Here is a 27,303-nt window from a genome sequence, read left to right as displayed (position 1 = left end):
GAGTGACCTGTCCAGGGTCAACTGTCAGTCCCAGGTAAGGCCACCTGAAGTAATATAAAGCGACATTAAAGTGGAAGGTGGAAGGAAACTAAATAAAAGACCTGCACACCGTCCACTTTTAGTGAGGAGCAGCATGATGCCTATTTTGAAGCGGCGTATCGCCTTCACTGCTGCAGCCAATATGCAGAGCGTGTCTCAACATGAAGCTCCATCCTCTTCACCCTCCGCTTCACCCCGTTATCAGATAGAGCGGCTCTCACCCCTGTCACGTAAGGCTGCGACTCATTTAGCCAAAGCTTGAGAAGCAGGAATAGCACAAAATTAAATCAGTAAATACATGTTCATTAAATGCAGGTAGACTTTGCTTAGATGTGTGATGTGGGAGGTTTGTGCTTTTTGCTCCCACTGAGACTTCAGAGCTGAATGATGGATTGTGGCTCAGGGGCATTTTCTGAGCCGGACAGTTATTGTCTATCCAAAGAGGTTTGTTTTTAATCCTTACTGTTTTTCTCTGCTCCGCATTCATGTAGGCATACTCTCCTTTTTGTAATTGTATTTGTTTGACAGGGTAATCAAATGAAAGGTAAGTACTCTCCAGCAAACAACAGCAATTGTTAGTGGCCATTGTATTAATCCGTCCAATGTGCACTTGAACACAGAGCGGTTTTGATGTTGTTTGGGAGATTCAGGGAATTTGCGTCATTCACTTCAGTTATCTTTTTTGTTTGGTTTTTATTTTTTCCCAGAAAAACAAACATTAATAGATGATGGAGCATTATCAAAATGCTTTCTTTCCAAGGGAGTAGCAACATTTCAGTATTGATTTGAAAAACTAAATTAATTGAGTGTACGTTCTGTCCAAGCATCATTTAACAAGTCCAAGGTAGATCGCCAATACTGTCACATCTGTCCAAAAACATTGAATGCTATGTTGTTCTCTCACATTGAACACACTCCCAGGCAGAGCCAAACCCTTTTGAAGGAAACAGATCCAAACAACCCGAGAAGTTTCTCGCTCTGCCTGACTGACCCTCAGTCATCGTTCCAACTCTCCATCAAATGTGCAACAATACTCAGAAAAGTTCCAGGTTTGCCTGCTTCAGCAGAGGGAGCTGGTGAAGCCCAACACGTTCCGGAGGACTGTAATTGGTCTGCGGCCGCAACAGACCGAGAGAGCGAAGCGGGAGCCCAGAGCGGCTCCTCTGGCAGACGACCATGACGGCAAAATATACAAGCCTAATTAGCTTCGCACCTCAAAAACCATTAATTCCACTCGATGTCACGGCAAATGGCTGATGTGATTCCGTTGGTCCTGAACTAAACTCCTCCAAGCAAACATAATGCAAATGATAAATGTCAACAAATAAAGTAAAAGGGCTTTATAAACAAACACCCTCAGGGCGCGTCTTCCTTCACAACCTTTTAGCGCATTGTGATCAGAGATTATTCTAGGCTCTGACCTGCTATAGCCCTTTTTCCTCCCCACTTTTTCTGTAAAAATACAACCAAGATAAGAATAACATATCAAAATTGAACCCATTAAAATAATTGTTTTTTCATGGTCTCTAAACAAGAAAAAGCAATCTGCTTAATTTTTTTTATCTACATATTTCACAAAAAGCCTTGATGCTATTTTTCAGAGCTGAAAAAGTGTTGAGCATTTTATCCTCTGACCCAACAATCTTCATGTACCTGTACATCTGCCACAGGGGAGTTCCCACAACTTGATCTGAAATTAGTATGTGGAGCAAAAATATAAGCCTTTTAAGACATGAATGGGTCATGATGAACACATTTCATATCAGTGATATCCTTATGTTTAGTATATTTCCGTTCTTTTGAGGGAAACCCCATTTTTTTGTGTGATTCACTTTAAATTTTGTAGCTCTATTCCTATCTGGAGAGGGAGACAGTCGACTTTGTGATGACCTCACAGCTTTGTAACGGCTGGTGTAAGACGTGGAAACATAGTGAAGTACCTGACTGTTGAACCCCTTTTTTTTTTTTGGTTTGTTCTCGGTCTAGTTCCCCTCGCCTCGACACACCCGTCACTTTCGTCATCCCTCTTCACAGCACTTCACTGACACCTCGCTTTGGTTAATCATTGTTGCAGCACAGTGCTAAGTTGCAAAAAGTGGCACAGGCTGGATGAGGTGTCTACATGTTTATAGAGAGAGGGAGAAAGAGGGAGGGAGAGAAGGGGGAAACCCTTGTAAAACTGTCACACATGGCGTAACCTTTGTGCCATTAGGAAGAGCACGTTCTCACCCACATGTATGTCAACCTCCTTACTCTACCGGAATACATGTTTAAAAACATCATGACGCCTGATTTCTTTCCCTGGTAAGAAACTTATTTCTCACTCTGGTGTGACTGACATAGTTTAACTCTTTATTTCTTGCTATTAGTGCCACTTTTCCATGAAGATATTTGGCATTCATTCAGCTTCCTAATGACCTGTTTGTTTGTTTTCGGCCTCTGGTGTTCCTTTTGGAGATCAGAAAACAGAGTGGTGGGTTGCGCTTACACCATGTCTGTTAGCTTGAAGGGTCCAGCCTCCAGAGTGATCTCAGCCTGATCGTTCCTGACCTCATGTCAGGCCAGACAAGAGTAGCTGTGATCCCTGAGGCGCCCGTGGCTATCAGCCGGTCTGTACCACTAATGGTAACTGAATCCAGTCATTATGACAATGAACAGGCCATTTACAAAGCATGGCTTTGAGGTTCAGATATTATCAAGACCTACTTCCAGGAGATCTTTGAAATAGATGGCGACCAGAAGCTCCGAGATGCTTTTTCAGCCCCGATTGTATAAACATGTTGACATATTCTTTGCTGAAAATGTCTTTGATTCCAGTTCAAACTTTCTCGACGTAGAACATTATATATATTGTCCATCTTTCATGAAACATTGTGCTCTTATCTCCTGGACAAACAACTGCCCCCAGTAAAAAGAGAGAGAGAGAGAAAAAAAAAAGAAAAGTAAAAGAAACTCTAAGCACATCAACTTGAGTCCGTCCTCCCCTCCACCACAGGAGCAGACTAGAACAGAATGGAATTTGAAACGTTTTAGCCAAAAATGTTTCCATGGTCAAGGTGTTTTTTGCAGAAACGTTTCAGATTTCGTTCAGTTCTCCGGCTTCAGCCAAATCTGTCGGGAAGCTTGCGGCAGTCGAGGCTCAGGTGAGTGACCCCTGGCACACTTGGACACATTCGCCTAACTGGAGACTGACTGACTTTCACGTGAAGGTGGCCTGCAGGCAACTGTGAGTCACTGAGGGGAGTGCAGGTCTGGTGAGCAAACAGCTTTTCCTGGACGTTTTTGACCTTGTGCTCGATGTTCTGGACAATGTGATTCTGGGTAATCCTTTGTAAATACGATGGCGTGTAGACGGACATCACCAGCCGCCACCCCACTGCAGGCTAGTTTACGATACAGTTTAAACATTCATGGGACTTTCTCCTTGTTCTACCCTCTCTAGATGGCTTCTAAATCTGTGGTAATTGTTTGTAATGTAAAAGGTATGGCCCAGCCTTTTTCCTGTTTTGGTCCACTTATGCTGTACGGCCAAGCTGAGCCAAGTTAATGAGTAGTGTGTTCTCAATGAGCTTTGATGGATTGTGTGTTTCTGTGTCATCCAGGCTGTGTGGCGAGTGTAGATAAGCCCCCCCCTTATGAGGTGAAAACCCTTCCCCGTCCTGCAGTACCCCCTCCCAGCACCAACAGCAGGAATAAGGGATGTCACAGCTGTTCCTCTTTTTGGCAATTCTCATTGTCTCCTGCAGCATCCAGGTGGGTCCCAGGAGCATACACAGTCATGCACCCATATATACAAATACAACCCACTTTGCTCAGAGCAATCAGGCCTCCAGCTTGCATGTAAAGTACAACCTTCTGAAACAAACCAGTAGGAAAGCTTAGTGACAAAGTGTCTATACAGTAGCACGAGCCCTCCCATACTGACACATATTAGAGTGGGACACATCATGATCTTGAGGAATCATATCCCCCGCATGAGGACAGCTTGTTTGGAGCTATTGTATACATTTTTTTTTTCTTTCCCCAAGTGAAGTGACACAAATGATTACAAATACGCCAGATGCTTTGTGCACAGTTTGCATTCTCTGCATTTCTCTCGCTCAGCCGCTTACACTACTGCAGGCCGTCCACACATAACACGCTCCACATGATGTTTTTGTTGAGTTGACGTTGGTGCGCCTCACCGTTTCTTCAGGTGTCCCCTGCTGTCACCCTGGATAAGCTAAAGGAGAGCTGGAAATTGTACATGGAAGAGTGCGAACGCAACAACAGCCGAGACCCGCCGAGCGCCGGTGAGTAAACGGAACGCTGAGACGGTGAGGAGGAAAAGCACAGATGAGCTTTAAACATTTAAACATTGACTATTGTGATGGTACCGAGTTGATTTAATATTAATCCAATGCCTTCACTGATTTAGCTCTGTTTTATTTTTGTATAAATTCTTCGAGGCAGTTAATTTGCTTGTTAGGCCGAAGCAGGCAGTGTAAAGTGTGTTTAGTGAGAATGAACCAGAACTGAGATGCTGTAAAGCTCCACAAAGTTGATTTGTTTCGGAATTTCTTATGCCTGATGGAGGTTTATATTTAGTAATAGGATCCACTATGTGAGCTCGGTGACTTTTCTTTTATTCTCAGCTGCTGTCCTCAGTTTTTGCTCGACGGCCATCAGGCCTCAGTTGATCAAATACATTCGACAAAGAATTGCAAAACAGAGACTCTTATCATGGCACCTGATTTTCTTATCTCAAAGATCAAACAGTGTTTGCGGTCCCCGAATCCCTCAGTTAAGCCGAGCTTGTGTGACCTTTTCCTCAACTTAGGTAATCCTGTGTTTTTAGGTCATGTCAGGCCAGCTGATGTGTTGTTATCTAAGAACTGTTGCTTCCCAAAATCTGCTATCTCCTGCAAGCAAATGGAACTAAATTCTCTTTTTATGATCCTGATTGAATTGTTACAATCGCTTGTTTCCATTTTAGCAAATCACAAATACGTCTTTAGTTGTCCCGAGGGCTTTGTGATGTATTACATTTAAAAAGAACATTTTAGAATTATCGATTAAATCAATGTCTCACGTCTTTGCTTTGTCCAGTTCAGGATTGTGAGTTGTTGGAGCTTTATCTGTCCCCCTGTAGGTTTTTAGTGAGCATTTAATTTATTCGTAATTTTTTTATCACTGCGTTTACACTTTAAATTCTGAATGTAATGTAAAAAATGCTTAATGGATTGTAATCACTTTCCTGAGACTTTAGAACAAACGTCGTTTTCGGTATTCTTCTCAAGGAGACTAGTTGACTTGTCTCACTGTGTGTCTGAGTCAAAATTTGTATTTAAGAATTACTGATTACAACAACTTTAACTGAATTTGGTCATCACACAGCCAAAATCATAGTTTCCCAGGTTGGTTTGCTGTTATTCAAATTGTGCATTTTCATGGCAAAATTATTGCAAGAGGTAAACGAGAAAGGATATTTAGATATGTTTTTGCAAGAAAACAATTTTTTTTCCCCCTGTCAGCTTGTGGCACACTTGTAGCTTTTTCTGCAGCACTGCAGGTAATGGCGCGCTTTCTTCAGACCGTTGTGTATCTGCTGCACCACACGCACCTTCCTGCTCGCGCTGAGTGGAGGTGACTCATTTTCACCCATGAGCAAGGTGTCTAACTACATGAATGCTGCCCTTCAGTTACTTTACACCCTGCTGGCATGGAGAACAGAGCAGGGAAAAGAAAGACCGGTAGCTTCCCCCCACTGTGCACGAAATCACTCCACTTCTGTTCTTCTGCTCTGCAGCACTCGTACATCATCACTCTTACTTCGTATGTCTGGAAGCACATTTACCTGACGTGCAGAACACAGGAGGAAGTACTTTCCTGATATGTACTGTCGCCCAGCAATGTTTAACTATTCCTGCTGGATAGCATGATGAAAGCTGTCATTTGAGTGTTGGAGGAGGTGATCTGTTGTGAGAATCATCAGCGCCATAGTGGCTACCAGCACAAAGCCACAGTACTTATGTGCTGATGCATAAGAGAAAAGTAGGATGTAATAGATATGTGTTACGCGTAACGTTCTCCTCCATCTATTACATTTTATACCCTAGGACTTGTATGCAACAGGACTTTCGATAAATATGCGTGCTGGCCCGACGGAGTCCCCAACACCACAGTCAGTGTGGCGTGCCCGTGGTATTTACCCTGGTACCATAAAGGTGAGCCAGTTTGTAAATTCACACTGATTAGTGACAGTTCACACAATTTATAATACGCAACAGAGAAAGACAGCTGTTTGGATTTTCCATTGTGTGTGTGTGTGTGTAGTTCAACATGGCATGGTGTACCAGGAATGTGACGCAAATGGCCAGTGGGTCCCAACAAAGAACACCAGCGACTGTGATTCTAATGACCCTGGTCAGGTAAAAAAAAAAAAGTTCTAATCTCAGTGAAGATATTTACAAATCCCCCCCAAACAAACGGAAGATAATCCAGCTAATTGCCTATTTGTGTGTGATCTCTTTATAGCAGTACTATGGCCATATTCAGATCATGTACACTGTGGGCTATTCTTTATCCCTGGTGGCTCTGGTGTTGGCTCTTGGCATCCTGATATTCTTCAGGTAAAATCATTTTTTTTGGCTGAATTAAATTATAAAGACTTGAGCAAATCTTTGGAAAATGTGTTGCCTTTTCTTTTTCAGGAAGCTGCACTGCATGAGGAATAACATCCACATGAATCTGTTTGCGTCCTTCATCCTGCGAGCGCTGTCCATCCTCATCAAAGACGCCCTGCTCGAGGCCAACCACACATCACAGGACCTCAGCAGGGACCAGGACCAGGGGTTTCCCCGCACGTCCATGCCTCCGGTGGAGTTGCTGGTCAACAACGAGGTCAGGTCTTCATCTGTCGGCACGCAGTGGGTTATGTCAGTGTGCGCTTGTGGAGAGTTGACATTGATATATGTTTGTGTATAATAATGACATTTACATGGGCACACTGAGGTTTGTAGACCTGCAAATGTCCTCACCTCCACCTCAGGCCAAGCTCTCGCCACATTTTTCCAAAAGGATTTCACTACACTTCTGCCTCGACAGAGATTTGTCTATAAATAGGCACGTTTTTGTGGAGTTCTTGTAAAGTTTTGTTTGCAGTCAGCTCTGCTTCAGTTGCACTCTGTGTTATGACGGGCTGCGTAGCCTCAACGACGCTGTACAGACTAAAAGGCTTTGCTCTGACGAAGGTGAGCATGTCATCATGTATCAAGGTCAAGGAAAGCAGAACCGTAGCAAAATCCATTTGCGGTCACATGACCAACTGAGACGCCTGGAGGTGAAGAGAATTTTATAATTCGTTGTGGGAATGCGCACACCTCGCAAAACAATCCATACAAGGTGTGGGATGCAAATTGTAGTGCACGCTTGCAAATTCTGACACAGACAAATTTGTGAAAACAAAGAACAAGTCTCATTCCAAACTTCCGAATGACATCACACATTTAACACGCCGACACAAATTGAGATACTCACATGCAACTAACTAATGTCTCCATAGTTGCATCACATTCTGTTTGTAATTCATCAGTTCCTTGTTGTGAATTCAGTGATCTTATCAATTAGATTTGTCTTTTCTTGCAAGTCCTTCTATTATCTGTGTGTTCAATAAATCAAACTTGCCTTTGACACGCGGCACACGTGTGTCTGGCCTGTAGAGTTCATGCTGAAGATCTAGTTGGAGCAGATTCAAGTTTGGAGAGTGAAGCTATTATCACTTAAATGTCTCTGGTTGACTGGTTCAGAAAAAGAAAAACTAAGGTCTAAACAGTATCTCCAGATATATGATGTCAAATTTAATTTTATGTGGCTGGTACTGTGAGCAGCACCGGTTCAATGCAAATCAATATTCAAATGTTTGGGTTGAATACAGTTGAGCATTGCTTCTGTGGTGTGTCTATATACATGTTATTTCTTTATTTTTTGTGATGGCGACAGTCTACTTGGTTGTCATTTTCTCTCCAGCGTCCCACTGCCTTTTTTTAAAAGTACTTTCAATGGTTTAGTAAAGTGCACATTGCAGGTTTTGGTTACTGTTTTGGAGCGTTGTCGTCGCATTTATCAAAACAAACTGAACATGTGTTTGTTCAATTCAATTCAGTATCACAAACATAATGTTAAGAATTTATAGTAAATTAACCTATCCATTTTTTGCAGCAACCAAAAGTATGTGTAATCTCAGTACTGTTAATATACAGCCGCGCCACAAATGATTGTTGACATTGCTTAACACAGCTCATTAATGGTTTGTACACAGATTCTCAGCAATGAAAGGGTAAGAGCTGCAGAAATGATTGCAGGAAATAATTATCTGTTAAAAGGGGGGGTTGGGTGTCTCAGCTGGTGGAGCCTGAGGTTAAGGTTGCTGTTGTACAGTGTGATCACTGAGGCCACATCGATTCATGCCCGGCAGCAAAACTCTTCACATCGATGTTTGTAATGTTGTGCGTCGCACGGCTTGATAGTGCAGCATTAACTGAATGAGCTCCTCTGCTTGCCCTGCAGACAACAGTGAGCTGTCGGGTGGCTGTGGTGATGATGCAGTACAGTATCATGGCCAACAGCTACTGGCTGCTGGTGGAAGGCATCTACCTGCACAACCTCCTGGTAATAACTGTGTTCACAGAGAGGAACTACTTCAAAATCTACCTGTGCATTGGCTGGGGTGAGTGACCCTGTGCATAATTTATACATATTTGTTTTCCAGGAACATAATAAAGGTATGCAAATTAATTATGTGCTCTAAAGTACTTTGTTGCACTAATTAAAATGTATCAATTGCTATTGAGGGATGTGGAACCACTGTTTTGCATTTAGACAACCCTAATTCTTTCTCCCCACAGGTACCCCATTAATATTCCTTGTGCCGTGGGTGTTTGCAAAGTACTTATATGAAAATCAAGAGTAAGTACCCACGTTCTTTTTTTGTTAACTATCTAGTTCACTTGTGTTGCTTTTACACATCAGCCAGACACATTTCATAATCTCCTGCAGCGTGCTGAATGGGGTCACGACTTTTGCTAGCACGCTCTTAATATTTCATACTCAGCAGACGTGCTTTGCTCCGCGCCGCCTCTTAGGGCCTGATGTACTCTCAAAAGAACTTGAAGGCCACACTTTGCAAAAACATTGTGTTGTTATATAAAACAATTAAAAAGCTGGCAACACTGTCATCACCAGCCAAGGAGAAGAGTGTGAGGCTTGTTAATAAATTGTTTTATGTAAAATAAATGGAATGCTTCAGCTTTTCTCTCCTTGATCTCCTTCAGTGTTTTTTTGTTGTTTTGTTTTCAGGTGCTGGGGGCAAAATATCAACATGAATTACTGGTGGATAATTCGCTCTCCAATACTGCTGGCTGTCGTGGTAATTTCCTCCTCACTCTCAGCTTATTCCCCTATAATATTATGGCCCTCCCTCCATTTTATAAGGTGTAACTGTTTGTTCAGGTTGAATTCCCACTTGTGCAACTTGTTTTAGTGCATTTCCACTGTATTTGAAAATGTTTCTCCCAGTCATATACCATACAATATTAAACACACCTCATTTATTCATGACTTGTAAAAGGCTGGCTGTGCATTAAACCTTGCATATTTAAGAGACTTTAGCTCTCACAGGTTTTTGGATGGAATTAATATGATTATTTTGCACTCTGCCGAGCTCCAAAGTTTAGTCGAACTCAATCCCTCCTGTGAGCAGGCCTTTTATGTAAAGGTCAGTTCGAGCATGTATGCAGGTCCAATTTGTCAAAGCTCTTGTGCAAAGCCAAACATCCTGGCATTTTCCATGCATTAATCGTCCTGCTAAGTGGCCTGTATCCCGCAGGAATTCCTGTGTTTGAGGTCTTGTAGGAATAGGAGCGCTGGTTCCAATTTTGCCTTTTCCTGTTATCCTGAATTCACTTTTCTTTTTTTTTAAATTGCACATCAGAGTTGGAAAACTGCATGCAGTAGTGCACAGTGTAATGTCTATTAATATGCATATGGGTGTGTGTGTGTGTGTGTGTGTGTGTGTGTGTGTGTGTGTGTGTGTGTGTGTGTGTGTGTGTGTGTGTGTGTGTGTGTGTGTGTGTGTGTGTGTGTGTGTGTGTGTGTGTGTGTGTGTGTGTGTGTGTTAATAATTTCCAGCACTTCAATGAAGTCTATGCAAATGTGAAAACATATGCAAAGACAAAATGCACTTTATAGTGTAGATTGCGGAATTAAATCCTCAAAAAGCCATTGAGGTTACATGTGGGACTTAATAAGCCTGCAGCTGCGCTGCTATTACACACACAGGGGAATGAATATGGCTATGAATGATAATTAAAGTAAATTCAGCTTTAAACATTCATTATATGAGTGATTAGCTTTCATTTGTTGTTTATTTTTTGATTTGTATACCCTGGGTTGAGTTGTGCTATGCAGATGATAATTACAATGACAAATTAAAGGCAACTTACTTTCTTCTTCCATGCACCTGCAAATTACCACTAACAGCGTCGTTGTAAATATTAAAAGGTCACATCACGAGTGATTTTTATTGGACAAACACCCGCTGTTTTTTGAAATGCCAACTGCTGTTAAAGGGCCTCTTAATACCAATGTGCTTCTGTGTTCAATGAGGTTAAATAGCTGCTTTCTGCACAACTAATGACATAATTTGCTGTTATTGTGAGAAATCATCAAAGAAAAGTTTTTTTTTTGCAATTTTATTGGGTATATTTTTTGATTTATTAACAAAAGAAATAATAGATAGTTATATTCCAATCTGGTCTGGTGATGCATCGGGTTCATTTTCACACGTCTCCTGTTCACTTTGTATGAATTCAAGTCATTTGTTTTCATCTGTGCTTAAAACCAAACTTAAAATGCAAAACACTATCTGTTTCTCGCAGATCAACTTTCTCATCTTCATCCATATCATCAAAATCCTTGTGTCAAAACTTCGAGCACATCAAATGAGATACACAGACTATAAGTTCAGGTGAGTTCGCCACTTAAAAGGATCTGTCTGTTGACTTTTCCTTTTTGAATGTTCTTACTCTCTACTTATTATGTGTGTTCTTTTTCTTTGTGTCAGGTTGGCAAAGTCCACCCTGACCTTGATCCCGCTGCTGGGCATCCATCAGGTGGTCTTCATCTTCGTGACCGATGAGTCCACAAAGGCCAGCATTGGTTTGCGGCTCACCAAACTCTTCACCGACCTCTTTTTTTCCTCCTTTCAGGTTGGATTCAGTCTTTTTTAGTTAACTAGACACAAACCGCATGGTTTGTGAAGGGACTCAGCGTCGTTGTCGAGTTGCGGGACCGACTGAAGTTACGCTTTCGAAAGCGTCTTGCCTGGGCGCTATTGTCTGCGTCCCTTTACTCCTCTGTTCTCTCTGATACAATCGGGAGTCACTGTGTTTACTCAAGCGTCAGAAAGGATTACATTACCATAATACACTGTGTGTGCTGCTAAATGACTGTGTCACACGGTGACATGATGACAGTGACCTTTAAAGCTGAAGGGACACGGATGACAGCTGAGCGGGGAGAGCGAGGGGAAGACGTGAAGAGAAAGTCAAAGTCGAAGCAGACAAGTGCAGCTGTGTAACTTTCATCCTCGGGCAGATGTTACTTGTGTGCAGATGTGGTCAAACTCTGGTTTATTTTTAAAGTCGTGAGGCGTTTACACTGAAGGCTGACACACAGGATGCAATTCAAGACAAAACCAGCGGTGGTGCTTCTCAGATGAATGAAGTTACATTTAGAGATTAAGATGATATCTGTTTAATTAAAGGACACGTTTATGAGAAAAATGTGAAATGAATGTAAAATGAATTCCCTGTTGCCCTCCATACTGTTGATTTTGCTGAATCATGGGCTGATGATTCAACCCTTCCTGACACAGATACTTCACACTCTTCAGTTTCAAAATTATAGTGTCAGTGAAAATGCTTGGTGTGATGAGTGAATGAAGATACTGACACTGTGTTGGATGTCTCCACAGGGTCTCCTGGTAGCCATCTTGTACTGCTTTGTCAATAAAGAAGTAAGTCTCCTCTGCTGCACAACACAAACCCACCGATTGTCCCTCATCGCTGTATTTTATATTAAATTCCACCCCGTTGCCTCCTCAGGTGCAGTCGGAGATTTTGAAGAAGTGGAAACGCTGGAAACTTGGGCGGAACATCGAGGAGGAGTATCGGCACACCTACAGCAATACGCCCAACACAAAGACAGCCAGCCTGTTGAATCACGTCTCTCGACTGCCTCACCTCCCAGACATCGCCAAAACCTCCGCCCCGGTCTGCAACCCCGAAGAGAGGTGCATGCTTGTGGCCGGCTGCCAGAACGGCATGGTGGACTGTCAGGGGGAGCCACTGCAGGAAGGGAACGTCAGCAACTGCACCTTGGTCGAGGACATCAGCGGCTCGGACAAGGCGGAGTGCTATGAGACGCAGCGAGAGAGCATGGAGAGCCACTTGTGAGAGGTGTGGAGGAAGAGGCCCCGGTGAAGAAAGTTTGATGGCTTTGAGCTCTCATCTGGCTCCGACTGACTGCCCTGCTTGGCTGTGAAGAGCTGGTTGATAGTGTCGCTTGTCAGAGCGGTCCTCGGTGATCACCGTCCCTGCAAGATGGAGCAGCACTCACGGCTCTCTACCCAGCATGAGAACGGAGAGTGACATGTCAGACGTCCTCAGCGAGATGTCTATTGTGCTGTGAATCTCGTGACTGGATCGCCAGATGTTTGTGGGACAGTGTAAGAGGCTGCAGCGTTGTGGAACGATTCAGCTTTTGAAGAAACTGTGTAAATGAATGATGGAAATACCTAAAACCTCAGAACAGAAGCAAACAACAAAAAGACACAGGGTCGCCGCCTGAGCCTCTGCTTTAATTTGTGCTATCTATCAGATGTGTGTTTTTTGTGGTACTGGAGGTTAGAAACAAACTGGACATTGAACTGTGTACACAGAAAACACCAAACAAAGGAGATAAACGGAGACGGTAGAGACAGAGGGAATCGCTTTTTTTGTTTTTTGTTTTTTTTTACAAAAAATGTTTTACTCTGATGTCTTCAAATGATTTTCTTGTACGTATTGAGTTTGAGTGTTCAGAAAAAGAAGAAGCATACTGTTGACTGTACCTCAGACAGGAAGGTGACCACAGTGTTGTTCAAGCGCCCTCATCCAGGGACCATGGGAAACCAGCAGCTGCTCTCCCCAGGTCCTTCCAGGCTTGAATATAGACATCCAAGGAAGTCAAGAAGCGTTGTGAATTATAAGTAAGCTAACATGATCGTCACCTTCTGTTAAAACAGAAACTAACCTTTTTATATAGGTCATACCCTGAGCACGTCCAAGTGCTCTGACTGTAAGGTGTGTTAGCTGCGTTTACAGAGGCAGTAATTGAATTCTCTGGGCCACAAATGGTGTTTCTCTTTCCCCCTCACCACCAAGATGTTATCAGACACACAAGAGAAGGCACACAACCTTTACGCCATACACTCATCCCCCCCCACCTGTCCAAAGACCAAGGATAATTATACAATGCATATGGACTGACTTTGTAATTGCACACATACTTAGTATGATTCTAGCCTCATCAGTCAAAAAAAAACAAAAAACGTAACATGCCACCTCGGCTACAACAGTGTTATATTGGCTAAATATATATAAACTGTGTGACTCAGTCTTTGAGGATGAGTGCTGCACGTTGCCATTACATCAGTGTCCAAAACAAAACAAAACAAAAGACAGATTGTGCTAATGACTGCTTGTGTCCAGCTACTCTTTAGACCGTGTTTAATATGCAGCCTTAACCTGTGCCTACAGCAGATGTGGACACGTCGAACAAACCTCCCTAATAAGAACAAAGTGTATATGGGAAGCATTCGAATGACAGAGGACAGTATGGAGGCAGTGATGCAAATCCTTCTGAACACACTGCATTTATCTTTAATGAAGGGACGCCTCCTGCAGAGCATTAATTCATTTTTCAATTGCTAAAACTTTCCGTGAGAACTAACTGAACTTGACTTTGTATGTTTGATGATTTGCACATTGTTAATTTAGAATTGGTAAATACTGTGTGTGTATATATATCTATATGTGTTTATACAGGTGATTTTATTTGATTGCAGTCAATATATTTTATGCATGTTTATGAGTGAGTGTGTGGGCGTGTGTGTGTGTGTGTGAGTGTGTGTGTGCATGCTCATACGTGAGTGTGTGTGTGTGTGTGTGTGTGTGTGTGTGTGTGTGTGTGTGTGTGTGTGTGTGTGTGTGTGTGTGTGTGTGTGTGTGTGTGTGTGTGTGCGTGTATCTTTAGGGTATGAATGTGTGTGTTTTCAGTATTGCAAATTAGTGGATTTGTGGGGGTGAATTGCTGTCACCAGAGGAGCAATGACTTGATGTGAAGCAGTGAATGCGGCTTTACAGAGGTCACAGGTCCTCATGAATCAGAGCTCCACTCGCACGTACAGAATCACACCACAGGATGTTCGCCTCTGCCATGTCTATATGAGGAAGACAAAGATGTCTGTTTAATTGCAGGACATACGCTGTGTGATCCCTCAGCCATTTTGTAGCTTCAGGCCAATTAGAACTGCAACATATCCATTTTTTTAATACGAAGCTCTGCTTTCACACTTACGCTATTGTTACTGTTGAGTCAGAGAAACAAGGTGCAGGTCAAAGTCGTTTTACTACCCGCAGAGGATTTTTACAAGGTAGCTTGTGGTATTTTTTTTTTCTTTTCTGTTTTTGGAAAGAAGGAAACAATATTTGGATACTCACACAGTGTTGAAGGAATGTCATACACATTGGGTGAAGTAGTGTAGAATTGTGTTGATAATTTCATTTCAAACTTCATACCTGTAAATTTGAAGCTGTGACCATAACCGTGTATGTGTTTGAAGCCAGCAGCTTGGGGTCACTCCTGTTCTTGGACCAAAGTGGTTCTGTCTGAATGTATTCTTTCGAAGGCCCAAAATCAATAGGCTCCTTTTTTTTTTTTTTTCTCTCTGAGGTTTATGTACAGTATATATGTGAAGAACCATTCAGGAAAAAGTGACTGTGTTCAGGTGTATACAGATGATCTTATATTGTGTCCACGTTGTGCAAACAGTGAAAGAATAAATTACAGTGTATGTGAACGATGGTTTTAACTTGCAGTGGCTTTTGTATTGGTGAACATTCATAATGTGGAAATAAAAAGGAGGGCGCATGTGCAAACGGACTCTCCAGATTTACTGGTGATGTCGGCTGCTCTGGCTGTTTCTTCCTTTTGCTCTGAATGTATTGACCTATTTAAACAGCTGTCTTCCATCTCGCGGTTATCTTTTGTGTTCTTAGTATGGATGGTTGAAGATTCAGAGAAAATCTTCCCCAACACTTTATCAGAATTAGGAAGGTGATCATTTACGAGGGAGGGATGGGTGTGAATATATAGCTTGTGGGTTCCGATGGCAAAGCAAAAGACATGGCGCTCAGCAGCTTATCATTTTGAAAGCCTGTGACAAACCCGAAAGAAAAGTGTTGAAAGAATGAAACAGATGCATTGGAACCACATTACTATGTCATGTAGTGACTTTAAAAACAAAAGTAGAGTTTTTTTCGGTAGAGCTGCATTTTCACAATGAGTCACTGAGTCCTGTAGATTTCAAACTCCCTCATTCAGATCACATCATGTTCATTTCATGCCTGTGTGAGGACGGACAAGATGTAAATAAATGCGCCTAGAGAAAAAAAAACTAAACTTGAAGTGGTCTGTCAGTCTGAGACATATGGACAAACTGAGTGCATGATGCGGACAGCGCTATGTTGCATGCCGTCCAGGGATCCCTCTTCTTCGTCCCGGCAGCTTCTGTGGGGTCAATATGTCCACAACTCCCTCCAGAGCTCAGTCACTGGTTCTCACCCTTGCTACAGGTAAGAATTCCCAGTCTTTTCAGCATTTGATAGAGAGTTTACCTGACCTTCTGTCAAGGCCTTTGTCAGTCTCGGCAACCATATCTCACCTCGGACCTTCATCTCACAAGGCTTCGATGTACAGAGATGTGGAACTGGATTACATTTTGTTAAAATAGGTTCCTATCTTAGACACGTTTCAGCACAACTACCACTTCAACATACAACATGAAGAATCTAAATATGTTCAATCCAAATCCTCTCTGATATGCTCAAAGAAAACTCAACATTATTGCCTTTGTGAAGGCTGAAATTGTGAAAGAACTGCTGCACACAAGATCACTTGAGCTTGTGCAAAATTGTAGATAATTTCAAAAGTGAGAAGTCTGGATAATTGGCCATTGTAATGCTGCCGGAAAATAGTTTTCAAACCTCTTAACAAGATTGTACCATGACCTGGTGGGATGCATGTATTTCATTGTTAAAAGGTGCAAATTACTCAGAATTAAAACACGTTTAAAAAAAAAAAAAATTTTTTTTTAATAGGTTTTATCAGCTTTCTCATACTACAATTCTGTACTTTGCAGCAGAGGAAATTATTTAACTGCTTCCTTGGGAGTTTGTGATTAGTGCAGGGTGAGCTTTTCTGGTATGGATGAGAAGGATTACACCCTCCCACCGGTCTATGTATTGCATCGAAATTGTTTTTGTTTTTTAACAATGGGGAAGGATAAAATGTATTTCCTTTTCATCGTGGTTAAAGCTAATTGACCAGCAAAACAGACAAAAGAACTTAAAGCAAGGCTGCTATCTCTAACCTATCGACACTGAACCCTGACACGCTACATGTTATGAACAAGGACTATACAGCACAACTCGATTGGCTGAAGAAAGCCAATGTTTTGTAAACCTTTGTAATAACAATTCGGTGTATAACCTTGCCATAGTAAAGAGCATCAACCGAAGATCTGCCGTTTCTATTCGATGTTGAAAACATATCTTTGTTACCATCCACAGCCAATTACATGCTGGAGATGGTCTGCCCGTTAAGAAAGACCTCCGGGGCTCATTGGTGCTGGTAAACATCCTTTGGGTATAATGGGAAAGGTTTGATGCATGTCTTATGTGACCTTCCTCAGTGTACAGGGAGTAAATATATTGGGGGTGAGGGTCAATGCATGCAGTTCTTGTTTTTTCTTCCTGAGGTCTGGGAACTGGGCTCATGTCCTGATGTGGACAAACGGATTATGTGTGATTGTTCAATAAAGCCACTGAGTTATTTTCTTCCCCCGGCTCTCTGACAGGCATTTGCGGCTCTCGTGCTATCATCGCTTTCCCAGCATCCTCGGAGTGGCACAGCTGGACATTCTAAGTGCACTGGAGGTGTGCATTTATGAATGAATATTTAACGTCCAAACGGCTCACTGAAGTGCAACTTCGATTCTCAATGTCGAAAAGCAGAACATGCAGATATGTGAGCATCCTGTGAATGACCACGTGAAAGCATGACAACACAGGAAGAAAAATATGTAACAATGGAAAAGACTGTAGTGAACAATACAGACGGCTGTATTTGTGCATGCCGGGTTCTTTCTGAGTCTAAAAATGGAGCTATGATTTTACCTTTAACATGCTTATCTGAGTAAAATAATGATATCATGTTAGCTCAGAGCACAGACAATTTGCTCTGCCTCATTATCTCTCCCTTTTGAAAGGGAGAGAGAAATATAATTAGGAAGTTAAAGTACCGTAAGTAACCATTGACAACAGAAAACATGTGAATTGTGTGGTTTATCAAAACTTCACATTGCTAATTTACTTCAGAAAGTCCCCGTTATAAGCTCTGCAGAGTCATCAGTTATAGTTTAAGTGCCATATAAATGCTTCAGGCTGCTCCCATCCATCAAAGTCTCTCTGCCCACTCTTGTGAACTTACAGACCTTTTATAGACTAAGAAAATGCAGAAATGGAAGAAGGTCTTACAATAAAAATGCTTCTAAAACAGACATTTACTGTCCTTTTATTAAATAAAAAAAAATACATGTTAAACCGCTCATCTGCATACAAACACCTACAAAATATGGAGACAATTTATTCATGCATGGACCTTTTTGGTTGCACACAATTCTCCTATGCTGTGCACAACTGTGGGTCTCCTCGCATCACTTGCCCCAGACGTAGCAGTATCTCTGATGAATGCGTTCTCGGGTGGATCGGGACAAGATTCAGCCTTCGCAGGCATTGCATAAACTGCTGCCTGGGGGAGGGTGCTTCCCTCTTTTAATTGGTTCAGTAGTCAAAGCTATTTTGCAGCTGCTCCCTCCTCATGTTTTGCTTATCAGGCATCTGGGCAGGTTTCATGTTGTTCCATATCACAAAAGCAGTGATGTTGTGGAAGATGACCCTGTGTCAGCGGGTGGTCGACCTCCTGCAGCTGAATAATTTGGTCTCTTGGTCCAGCTCCTTCATGTCACCTTTGTTGTTTTGACTGTAATCCAGCATGGTAACTGGGTTCATGTCCTTGTAAGAGCTAATGTCCTCTAAAGACCACTTTCTATTCAGTTTTGGGTGGGACTTTTGGGTGGCATCATAGCATATTTTATTTATAAGCACCTCTCAAGCTACTCAACGACACTGTGCATAATGAAATATTAAAAGAAAGTTAAAACATAACAATCAAAAATTCTATTTTAAAGGGTACACAGCAGACCAAGCCCTTGTTTAAAAACATATGATTTGAGGTGGAACGTAAAAGTGTCTCAGGATTGAAAGCATTGTGCATCGGGTGGTAGGGATTTCCAGAAATGGCGGAAGACTCCAGACCCCATGGTAGTTGAGCTCATTGAGGCTCATGAGAAACTGAGTGTGGCGGCAGATCTGAGAGTCCAGCTGGTTGAGCTGATGTGGAGCCGGTCTGTCATGAATGGTGGAGCAGGGTCATGGGTGGTCTTCAAATTTTGAGATGACTTTGCACAATGGGCCTGATTTGCTACGATCCTTTGTACAGTCTGCTAAATTGTGTACAAATATATTCAACTTTTAGCTTGAGTGTATTTTGTGGGTGACCAACTGAGAATAACACAAGTGATGGCTAAGAGGAGTATTTAACAGACGTTTTGAGACAGGAGCAATCTGCGAGAGACAGTATTTCTTCTATTGTTGTTTAATTGCGTTCATTATGGAGTGCTCTGCTGGAATGTTGAATTTTCACAAATGCCAAAATGTCATACCGTGAAGATGAACTCATTTATGGAGAAATGTATGAAACATATATCAAAGTATTGTAAAGCTGAATTTGAAACTAAACCTAAAAACGGCCTCACTTTGCTGTTGGTCTTGTCCATTCTGGTTGCTGTGGCTGTGGCTGTGGACCCCGCCAGTGTCTTCTGCCTCAGTTGTGACTCAGACATCTCCAGGGTTTTGTCTGCCCTCCATTTCCTGCCTGCTCGCACCTGGACACCAGCTGATGCCACCTTTGGATCCTTTGACTTCCTGTTCCGCAACACCTCCAGTTTAACGCTGTTGAACTGGAGCTGCAGGATGTTGCTGGTGCATGAGGCAAGTCACGTGACTTCTCATGTCATAAGGCTGGAGGTTACATCATAGTGGGCTCAAGCTTTATTGTATTTTGCATGAATCGGCCTAGATTTTAAATATTCACAGCATCTCTAACACAACATACCAGACTCTGTTCCTTTGTCTGCTTTTGTGATTCTGTCATTGTTCGTAATTGTATTGTGCCAGGAATCTTTACTGTGCCTATTTGATGAAATTGTGAGTGGCTTTATGGGTCTATACAGTCAACATGTGATATCACCTTCCACTGCACGTAATTTATAATCAGCTGCAATAAGCTGCATTTCATCAATGGAGAATGTCTCGTCATACTGTAGTTTTGACGTTATTCTGGTGAAAGCCAGTCAAAAGTAACGCAAAAGTATTGTAACACAGTACATTTTAGAGACAGTAACATAATAATGGAACAAATTACTTTCAAATGACAGTTACTAAGATTTTTTGGGGGACAAAGCGCAGGATGAAAGCGGCAGTTCGCTCCCAGCTGCTGAACACACTGATATTTGGGACCGATTGGACCGCGAGAGAAGCTGGACAGACTGCAGCTGAAGGGGAACGTGAAGACACACATGGGAAAAGAAGCTGCCATGCGGCAAAGAACATAAACCTGTGGCCTGAGTGCGGTGGTGGTGGGGGTGGGGGGGCTTAATAAATAAATGTTAAAAAACCCAAGTTGCCTCTGTGCCTGGTTTGTAAACATCAACTGACCAAAAGCAAATCCCAACAAAGGGTATAGTAAAGCATAGCTTTTTGTTTTACACATTACACAAACACATTTAAACAGGCATCATTTTAAACAACACAAACATTTCTAGATGTCGGGAGATGTGTTGTGCATTATTATATTAGCATCTGGAACACATGATACGGAATACACGCCCAATCATCCAAATATATGAAGACAGTAAAGCTAAATAGATGCCGTGGGTTATTCTGCACGTCTGTCAGACTCGTCCTAAGTGCATCCTGTTCGTAGATCAGCTTCCACTGTGTGCGCATGTCAGACTTTCACCTGTTTTCATACATGCACCTTGTTAGTAGATCAGGCCCTGTGTGACCTGTTAACATACATTGTGTTACAACTTATCGAGGATTCACATGAGTTTCAGGGTCTTCTGCACAGAGCTTTGATAGAGTGTTGCCTATTTGTCTGAAGTTACACTTTTCAGTTCAGTTGCTAATGTATTTGATAATGAGTATTTTCACTTGGATTTGTCCATGCAGTCTGCCATCTTAGGCTCACTGTTACAGAGACAACAGCTTTGCATTCTTCTGTGAGTTTTGCCACCATTTTACCTTCAGTGATACTCAGAGACAATAGCCTTTTAATATATAAACATGGACCCAGGAAGTGTCTGCAACCTCAGGCTGGAGGCTCAAGCCCGTCTTTGGAGACAGGAGGGACTATTTGGAAGCACACAAGCAGTCCTCTGCTGTGATTGGGCTGAAGAGGACAGGAAGTGATCAAACGGTCACAGGAGGTGATTCCAGGGAAGAATGGAAGCTGGTTTGTTTGATTCTTTCTCTTCCTCCTGCCCTAAGAAGAAGGAAGGCACAGCGGTGTCCTGTGCAGGCTGACCATGTGCTGAGAATGTTCTTGTTCAATAAATAATTGTGTAAACGCTTAACCATCTCTGGTCGGTCGGTTTTCCATAGCTGGCCACAGTTGTGAAACATGCAGAATAGAGATAAAATAGTTAAAACTATATTTATGTGTTAAACTCAGTTCAATATGTATGTTTCTCCCCTCCTTTCAATGCCAACAGCACTCATGGAAGTTACTGACAGGCTCCATGCTCCTTCATGGCTTTTTTACTGCTTCATGTCCTGTTTTTGTTTTGTTTGTTTTTTTGGCATCTTTATTGGCACTGTATTATTTGGCTGTACTAATGTGTCCAGGTTATATTGTGCCATTCACTCAGTGTTATCTTAAATACTACCCCCTTGCAACAGAACTTTGGATAAAGAATGTGATCGGTTTATAAGCTCAGTGAACAAAGTTTCCAATTTCCAGACTCACTGTCAGAGAAGTCAACAGTAAATTGGAAGTGCAAATATTTGGCACATGATTTCAGCCAGTGGGAGCATGGCATGGAACTGGGGCTTCATTTTTAAAAGCTTAGTTCTCTGGCACGAAAAAACATTTTACTCTTGTTTCAAGGATGACATGCTGCTTTGCTTAATTAGCATGATTTACTTAATTTCATTAGCAGCATGGAAAGGAGAGAACGCACATTCGTTGGTTTGGTTATTGCATAAAAGTCATTAGTCAGGTTGCAGGGGCGCATTGGCTGTATTTGAGAGGTCGCATTATTGTCTCTCCCAAGCAGAGCAGACTCCCATGGGTACACACACTCCAGGGCGAAACGACCCAATTTACCAAAGCTACTACATCCCCATGTAATATGAAGAAGACTTAACGCACGCTCACTCACACGCCGCACACCATCTCATCCAAGAGTCCCCCCCCCCGCACGAGGCCCGATAGTCTGTCAGCACCCCTACACACTCTGGTCACAAGCACAGCAAATTAAATCAACTAAATGTGCAATCAGATTAGAGCCATCAAACACAGAATAAGCTGAATAAATCCAATATTTCAGACAGTGTGCTGGTTTATAGCGGAAGCATTGAGGCAGAATGACTATCATGGCTCGAGATAAATTCACTGACAGAGTCTGATAACCAAAAGCTTCCCTCAGATTAAAAGAAGAGCTTTCACTGCATGTTGCCATGCTTTGTTCAACAGCGTGCTTCAAAACGGTGCGTGATATCATCAGGCAACATCAGACGTCCCACAGTTCAGAAATCCTTGTACGACAGCATGGACGTCACTCTCCCACATGTAGGATTGAGAAATTTTAAACTACCGCCAACACAAAGATTTGTTTGGTTTTGCAAGAAGAAATGAGGGAGAGAAAAGCCTGCCTGTTTTTCCAAAAGTCACAAATTCCAAAAAAAAAACCAAAAAACCCAAACAAACATGAAACTAATGGGAGTTTATATTCATCACCCATGTCCACATGTTATTTTTTGTTTTGTTTTGGGGTTGTTGTTTTTTTTTTAAGGAAAAACATAAGTGGTTATTAATTGCTGCCAAAAATAATTGAAAATATGGGCTATCAGCAGGATGTGCTGATCAGCTTCCTCTTTCTTCTCATTCTCTGCTTTTAATAACTCTGCTTCATCACAATGAATCGGCACATTAAATCAATGCAGTTTGCATTTATTAGCACAACGCCTCTTATGTGTGGTAACATCATAAAAGCACACATTCAGTCAAGATTAGTGAATTACAAGAGGAACATCAGATATACAGATTGTGAAACAAGGAGGCAATAACTGACCTTGTATTTGACCAGTCTGGGATGGAGAGACACAACACCAATAAAGTGAATTAGATAGACCTCCAGCTCAATGCCTCACTCCTATGACCCCTCCTATCACCTTTTTGCACTTTTGCAGTAGGTACATGAGGCGCTACGAAAGGTGCAAAACACTCAACAGCACATCAACTCTCTCGGGATTCAACCTCCTCTCCATCTTATGTAACTTGTTTTGTTGCTAGGATACCGAAATTGTTTTGAACTTTGAGCCAAAGCTCTCCTATTGAAGGAAGTCTTTAAACATTGCTGACAAAACCAGTCTGTTTCAAATGACTGGAGTGTCATATTGTTTAAAAACTTCAAGCAGTGAAAACCGCAGAAGGGAGAGCAGGCATTAAGAGCCTGAGGCCCATTTGAACATACAGTATACCTCTTAAATCAGACATTATGTATGCTGCCTCCTGCTGTTCTTCTCCACTTAACTGAGAAACGTCTGCTTTTTGTACACAAGAGAAACAGGAATCTTACATGAAGTTGAGATGTGCTTTCTTTGACTGTATGACTGCCTGGTTCATGTGGCTTCCTTGAACAAATAAAATAAAACAAATAAAAAGCCAGACCTGCATAATCACAAACTAAACGTGAATGAAAACAAATTAGGACTTTTGGGGGTGAACATAATGTGGGCCCACCAATAAAGCAAAACATGAGGCTGGGCTGAAGATGGCCGTGTGCCCATGAGCCAGTGATCTTGTTTGAAAAATGGGCCATTAAAACAGTTTGAAATCAGTAAAATAACTCATAAAGGTTGGATGAAAACCTGATGGACCAATTGAGCGACATTTTTCCAAACGTATTCATCAGTGATCCAGTCACATGGCGAATCCATTGTCAAATGTCAATTTACTTGTCAGAAAGTTAATATATAGATATTTTTGTACTTTACTAACATCCAAAACAATCGTTCTTAATTTCAGATGTCCTGTCAGTTCAATTATGTGAGACATTTTGTTCCAGCACTCTGCTTGCTTACCATCTCACAAGGAGATTAAAGTGAAAATAGGCAGCGAGGCACCTCACAGTAATTTACCAAATCAGGATGTAACTTCTGGTAACCTCAGAGGCAATTTAGTGCTTTCTATAAATGGTTTCTTCAATTGCTGCTATCTGCTATTATTTAAAAGACACTAATTCACTTCTATTATGTGTCCAAAGTCCACATACAGTTTGACCAATTTGCTCCATGATGATAAAAATGGCTTGATAACTTTGGATAAGAGCTCATCACAGTGGCTCATCTTACAGACACAAGTAATTGAAGTCTTTTTTTGGTTTTTTTTTAGCCACTCGCTAATTGATTCACTCCGACTGACAGGATGAATTATATTGATGCTGAAAAGACTCTGAAGAGAATAAAAAGACACAGACTAAGCAGATGTTGACGCAGATACTGAAGTGAAGATGGCGTACGTAACGCGCCTCACAGCAACATAAGTGCATATAAGGAGAAATAAACTCTGACATGGCTGCCGGGAACAGAGTGTATGTCAGCCCGAGGAGCTTCATGTTAAACATGGATGAAAGTTTGAAACGTGAGCATACAACAAACACCCCGAGCTCTCAGTTTGACCAACAAAAAGACAAAGTGGAAGATGAATGCTGACAGGTGGGAAATTCTGGAATTGCCAGAGATGTATTGTTTTAACATCCCTGCAGTTCAAAGCATCAGCAAAGCTTCCTGATGCCGAAACTGCCTCTCTGACTCCACATAACTGCCCCGAGTCAACCCTGTTCCTGTTTATCAGTCAACCTCTTGCTATCAGCGAAGCCTCGCCCGAATGTAGCAACTCAGGCTGCGGCACAGAGCAGTGGTTTTCCATCGTCTGTGGAGGCTGCAAGGTTACAGCCTGCAAGCTTAATGACATTTACTCTGATAGACAGAACGAAACCAGCGCCATGTTTATTTAAGCCAATGTGAAAATTCTAGTGTAGCGTTTTAGTCGTTTGCATTCGAAGCAGACATCATCTAATGCAAATGATTAAAACCACGAACTCACACTGCACTACACACCATTTACTTCACACTGGTGAGGGAAACAGTCCGATGGCCAGGAGATGACCGATAGCAGAGTTGATTCATCCAGCTCTTTATATCAGGTCGCAGTATCCGAGATCAGGATCTTGGTTCAGGTGCAGCTCATCTGACAACCACACTCTTTGCACTGCTCCTGTTCTAAACAAAATCGCCAGAGGGCTCAGACACAATCTGAGGGATCATAACAACATCTTGTTATTCCAGCAGGAGCTTCTCTTGTTTGGATAGATGAATGAAATTAAATCACATAGCTGTCACTGTGCAAATTAATTTCACTTCATCAGATTGTCTAGTGCAGAAAATAAATGTTGGTTTATTTTTTAATTATTTGGGAAACCACTGAAGCACTAATAAAATGAGGCCGCAGTTTTCATGAGTAAGGCAGAGGTTTTTGGCAGCTTCGCTAAATACTTGCTTAAATTTGAATTACGAAAGCCTTGCTGCAAAGAAATGAGCAATTAGAGTGTGTGGCAAATCTCCCACAGAGCTCGGGAAGCAACTAATGCTGCTGTTTTTCGCACTTTAATGGCAGAGGCCATTATCAATTGGGTGGCTGAGCAGAGTTTCCTGGAGAGGTTCATATCAAATCTGATGTAAGTGGAGCTGCTTATCGACTGTTTAGCTCCATTCGGCCCCTTTGACTCCGCTTTTTTTGGTTTTTATAAATCTCACAATGCCCCGAAGAGGCGTCTGTGCTGATCTAGTAGCTGTCAACATGATGATGAAAAGGTGCGTTGAAGGTGTTCCCACCTTTATATCACTCACGACGCCATGTCATCTCCTCTCTTCTCACTTGTGCTTCTGTCAGGAGGATTAATGTCCTGCAAGAATACAGATTCATGACAAAGTAAACAGCGGAGTGTCTGCCCACAGTTGGGGTCTGCAGCTGTGCTCCATCGTGAAACAGCACAGTGAATCAGAGGCTGTGCAGATGTAACGTATGGGGCTATTTGCACGATCATGAAGCCACATGAGTCTGAGCGCAGACAAATCTTCGCAATTAGCTGGCAGAGGACTCAGCTCATCCAAAGTTAATATAATATTATAATATTGTAAGAGGACGTTTCACATTAAAAAGGACTTAAGTCAAATGAGTGGTTACCCTTGGCTTGTCTGTGTACTTGCGCACGCAAATAATAACATTTTAGCTCAGGGAATGGACCATTCCACACTAGTTGTTAAAAAATTAACTGTTATGGATTCAGTTATATTAGAATAGCCTTTGACATTATGGGCATGAACATACGCTCTTTGATGTGATAAATAACACGGAGTAGTGGGAATTAACAAAAAATGGCCACATGCCATTATCGTTTTGAAAAAGACTGAAAATGTGCCTATTATGGCTCAGCTGGTATATCATGGCACTCAGCACAGAAATCATGACTAAATACAGTATTTCTGCTAAATAGTCAGATAATTCCTGCGTTTATAGTTTATCCATTTGCCTTTGATAACACAAGTCACACCGGGCAGTGCACTTTATCAATTCATTGAATTTGGAAATATAAAAGGAAAGAGGATAAAAGTGTTTGAGCTCATTAAATAAATCAAGTGTCACTTTTCAAATATGCCTGCAGGAAGGCAAAAATAGAGTTCATTATTTGCAAATCATCCATACATTCACACAATGGTTCTCTACATTTTGGTTTTTACAGTTACGATTTAAGTCCTCTTCTATACCCACAATGAGGAAACGTGTGGCTATTTTCTTCAGTTTGAACCCTTTTATAAAATATACATGGCACATAAGGGTATGTTTCACACTTCAAGGTCGTGAAATATTCCTTAACTGCGTCAATTGAAACTGACTGTATGTTGATGGGTATGGAGACAATATAACTGTATCGTCACTGGAACAAAATACATTTGATATAATAATAAAGTAAATAGTTGCTTTGTGATTACATATGGTTAATCCTTGAAGTTTAGCCAATATCATTGAGTCTTTTGCAAATCATTTAGGGATTAGTATTTCAAACCAGGTCATACAATGATTCCTATGCAAGCTGAGGCTGATGTAAAAGTTTGTCTGAAAAATCAACCTGATTAAAAGTGACACAATCATACCTGCAACCTATTTTGTATCAGTATTAAGTCCAGCTTGTCCGTTCACTCGTGATCTATATTGAATACTCTGATTTGGATGGGTTGTATAGCTGTAGAATAAAACTCCAAAACCAGGGGACTTTGCACTCTGAGGGTGAAAGGGTTTCATTCACTGTGGAGATCAAAAAGCTTTGTGAAGACACGTGTGCAGCTTGACATCTGTGCAACCTTCCTGATCTGAGTCTCTAATCAGACTGTGACCTTTTGAAATCACCCTTTGCCTGAAGGACTCGATGTAACTTCC

The 27,303-nt window shown here is 41.8% G+C and overlaps 1 protein-coding gene across 1 annotated transcript; it reads left to right on the top strand.

Annotated features, from left to right (window-relative positions):
• Nucleotides 1-3,738: 3,738 nt before the first annotated feature.
• Nucleotides 3,739-12,533, top strand: gcgra (glucagon receptor a; the record flags this gene model as incomplete). Its single annotated transcript, XM_080512219.1, has 13 exons — nucleotides 3,739-3,792; nucleotides 4,235-4,331; nucleotides 6,138-6,245; nucleotides 6,355-6,449; nucleotides 6,556-6,650; nucleotides 6,732-6,921; nucleotides 8,587-8,746; nucleotides 8,925-8,985; nucleotides 9,376-9,445; nucleotides 10,956-11,044; nucleotides 11,141-11,285; nucleotides 12,053-12,094; nucleotides 12,183-12,533. 13 exons carry the CDS (start codon nucleotides 3,739-3,741, stop codon nucleotides 12,531-12,533), a joined length of 1,557 nt encoding a protein of 518 aa, XP_080368345.1.
• Between the last annotated feature and the right edge of the window lie 14,770 nt (nucleotides 12,534-27,303).

This window comes from Blennius ocellaris, assembly GCF_963422515.1.
Source record: "Blennius ocellaris genome assembly, chromosome: 16".
Lineage (NCBI taxonomy): Eukaryota > Metazoa > Chordata > Actinopteri > Blenniiformes > Blenniidae > Blennius > Blennius ocellaris.
This window is presented reverse-complemented; position numbering and strand designations above follow the sequence as displayed.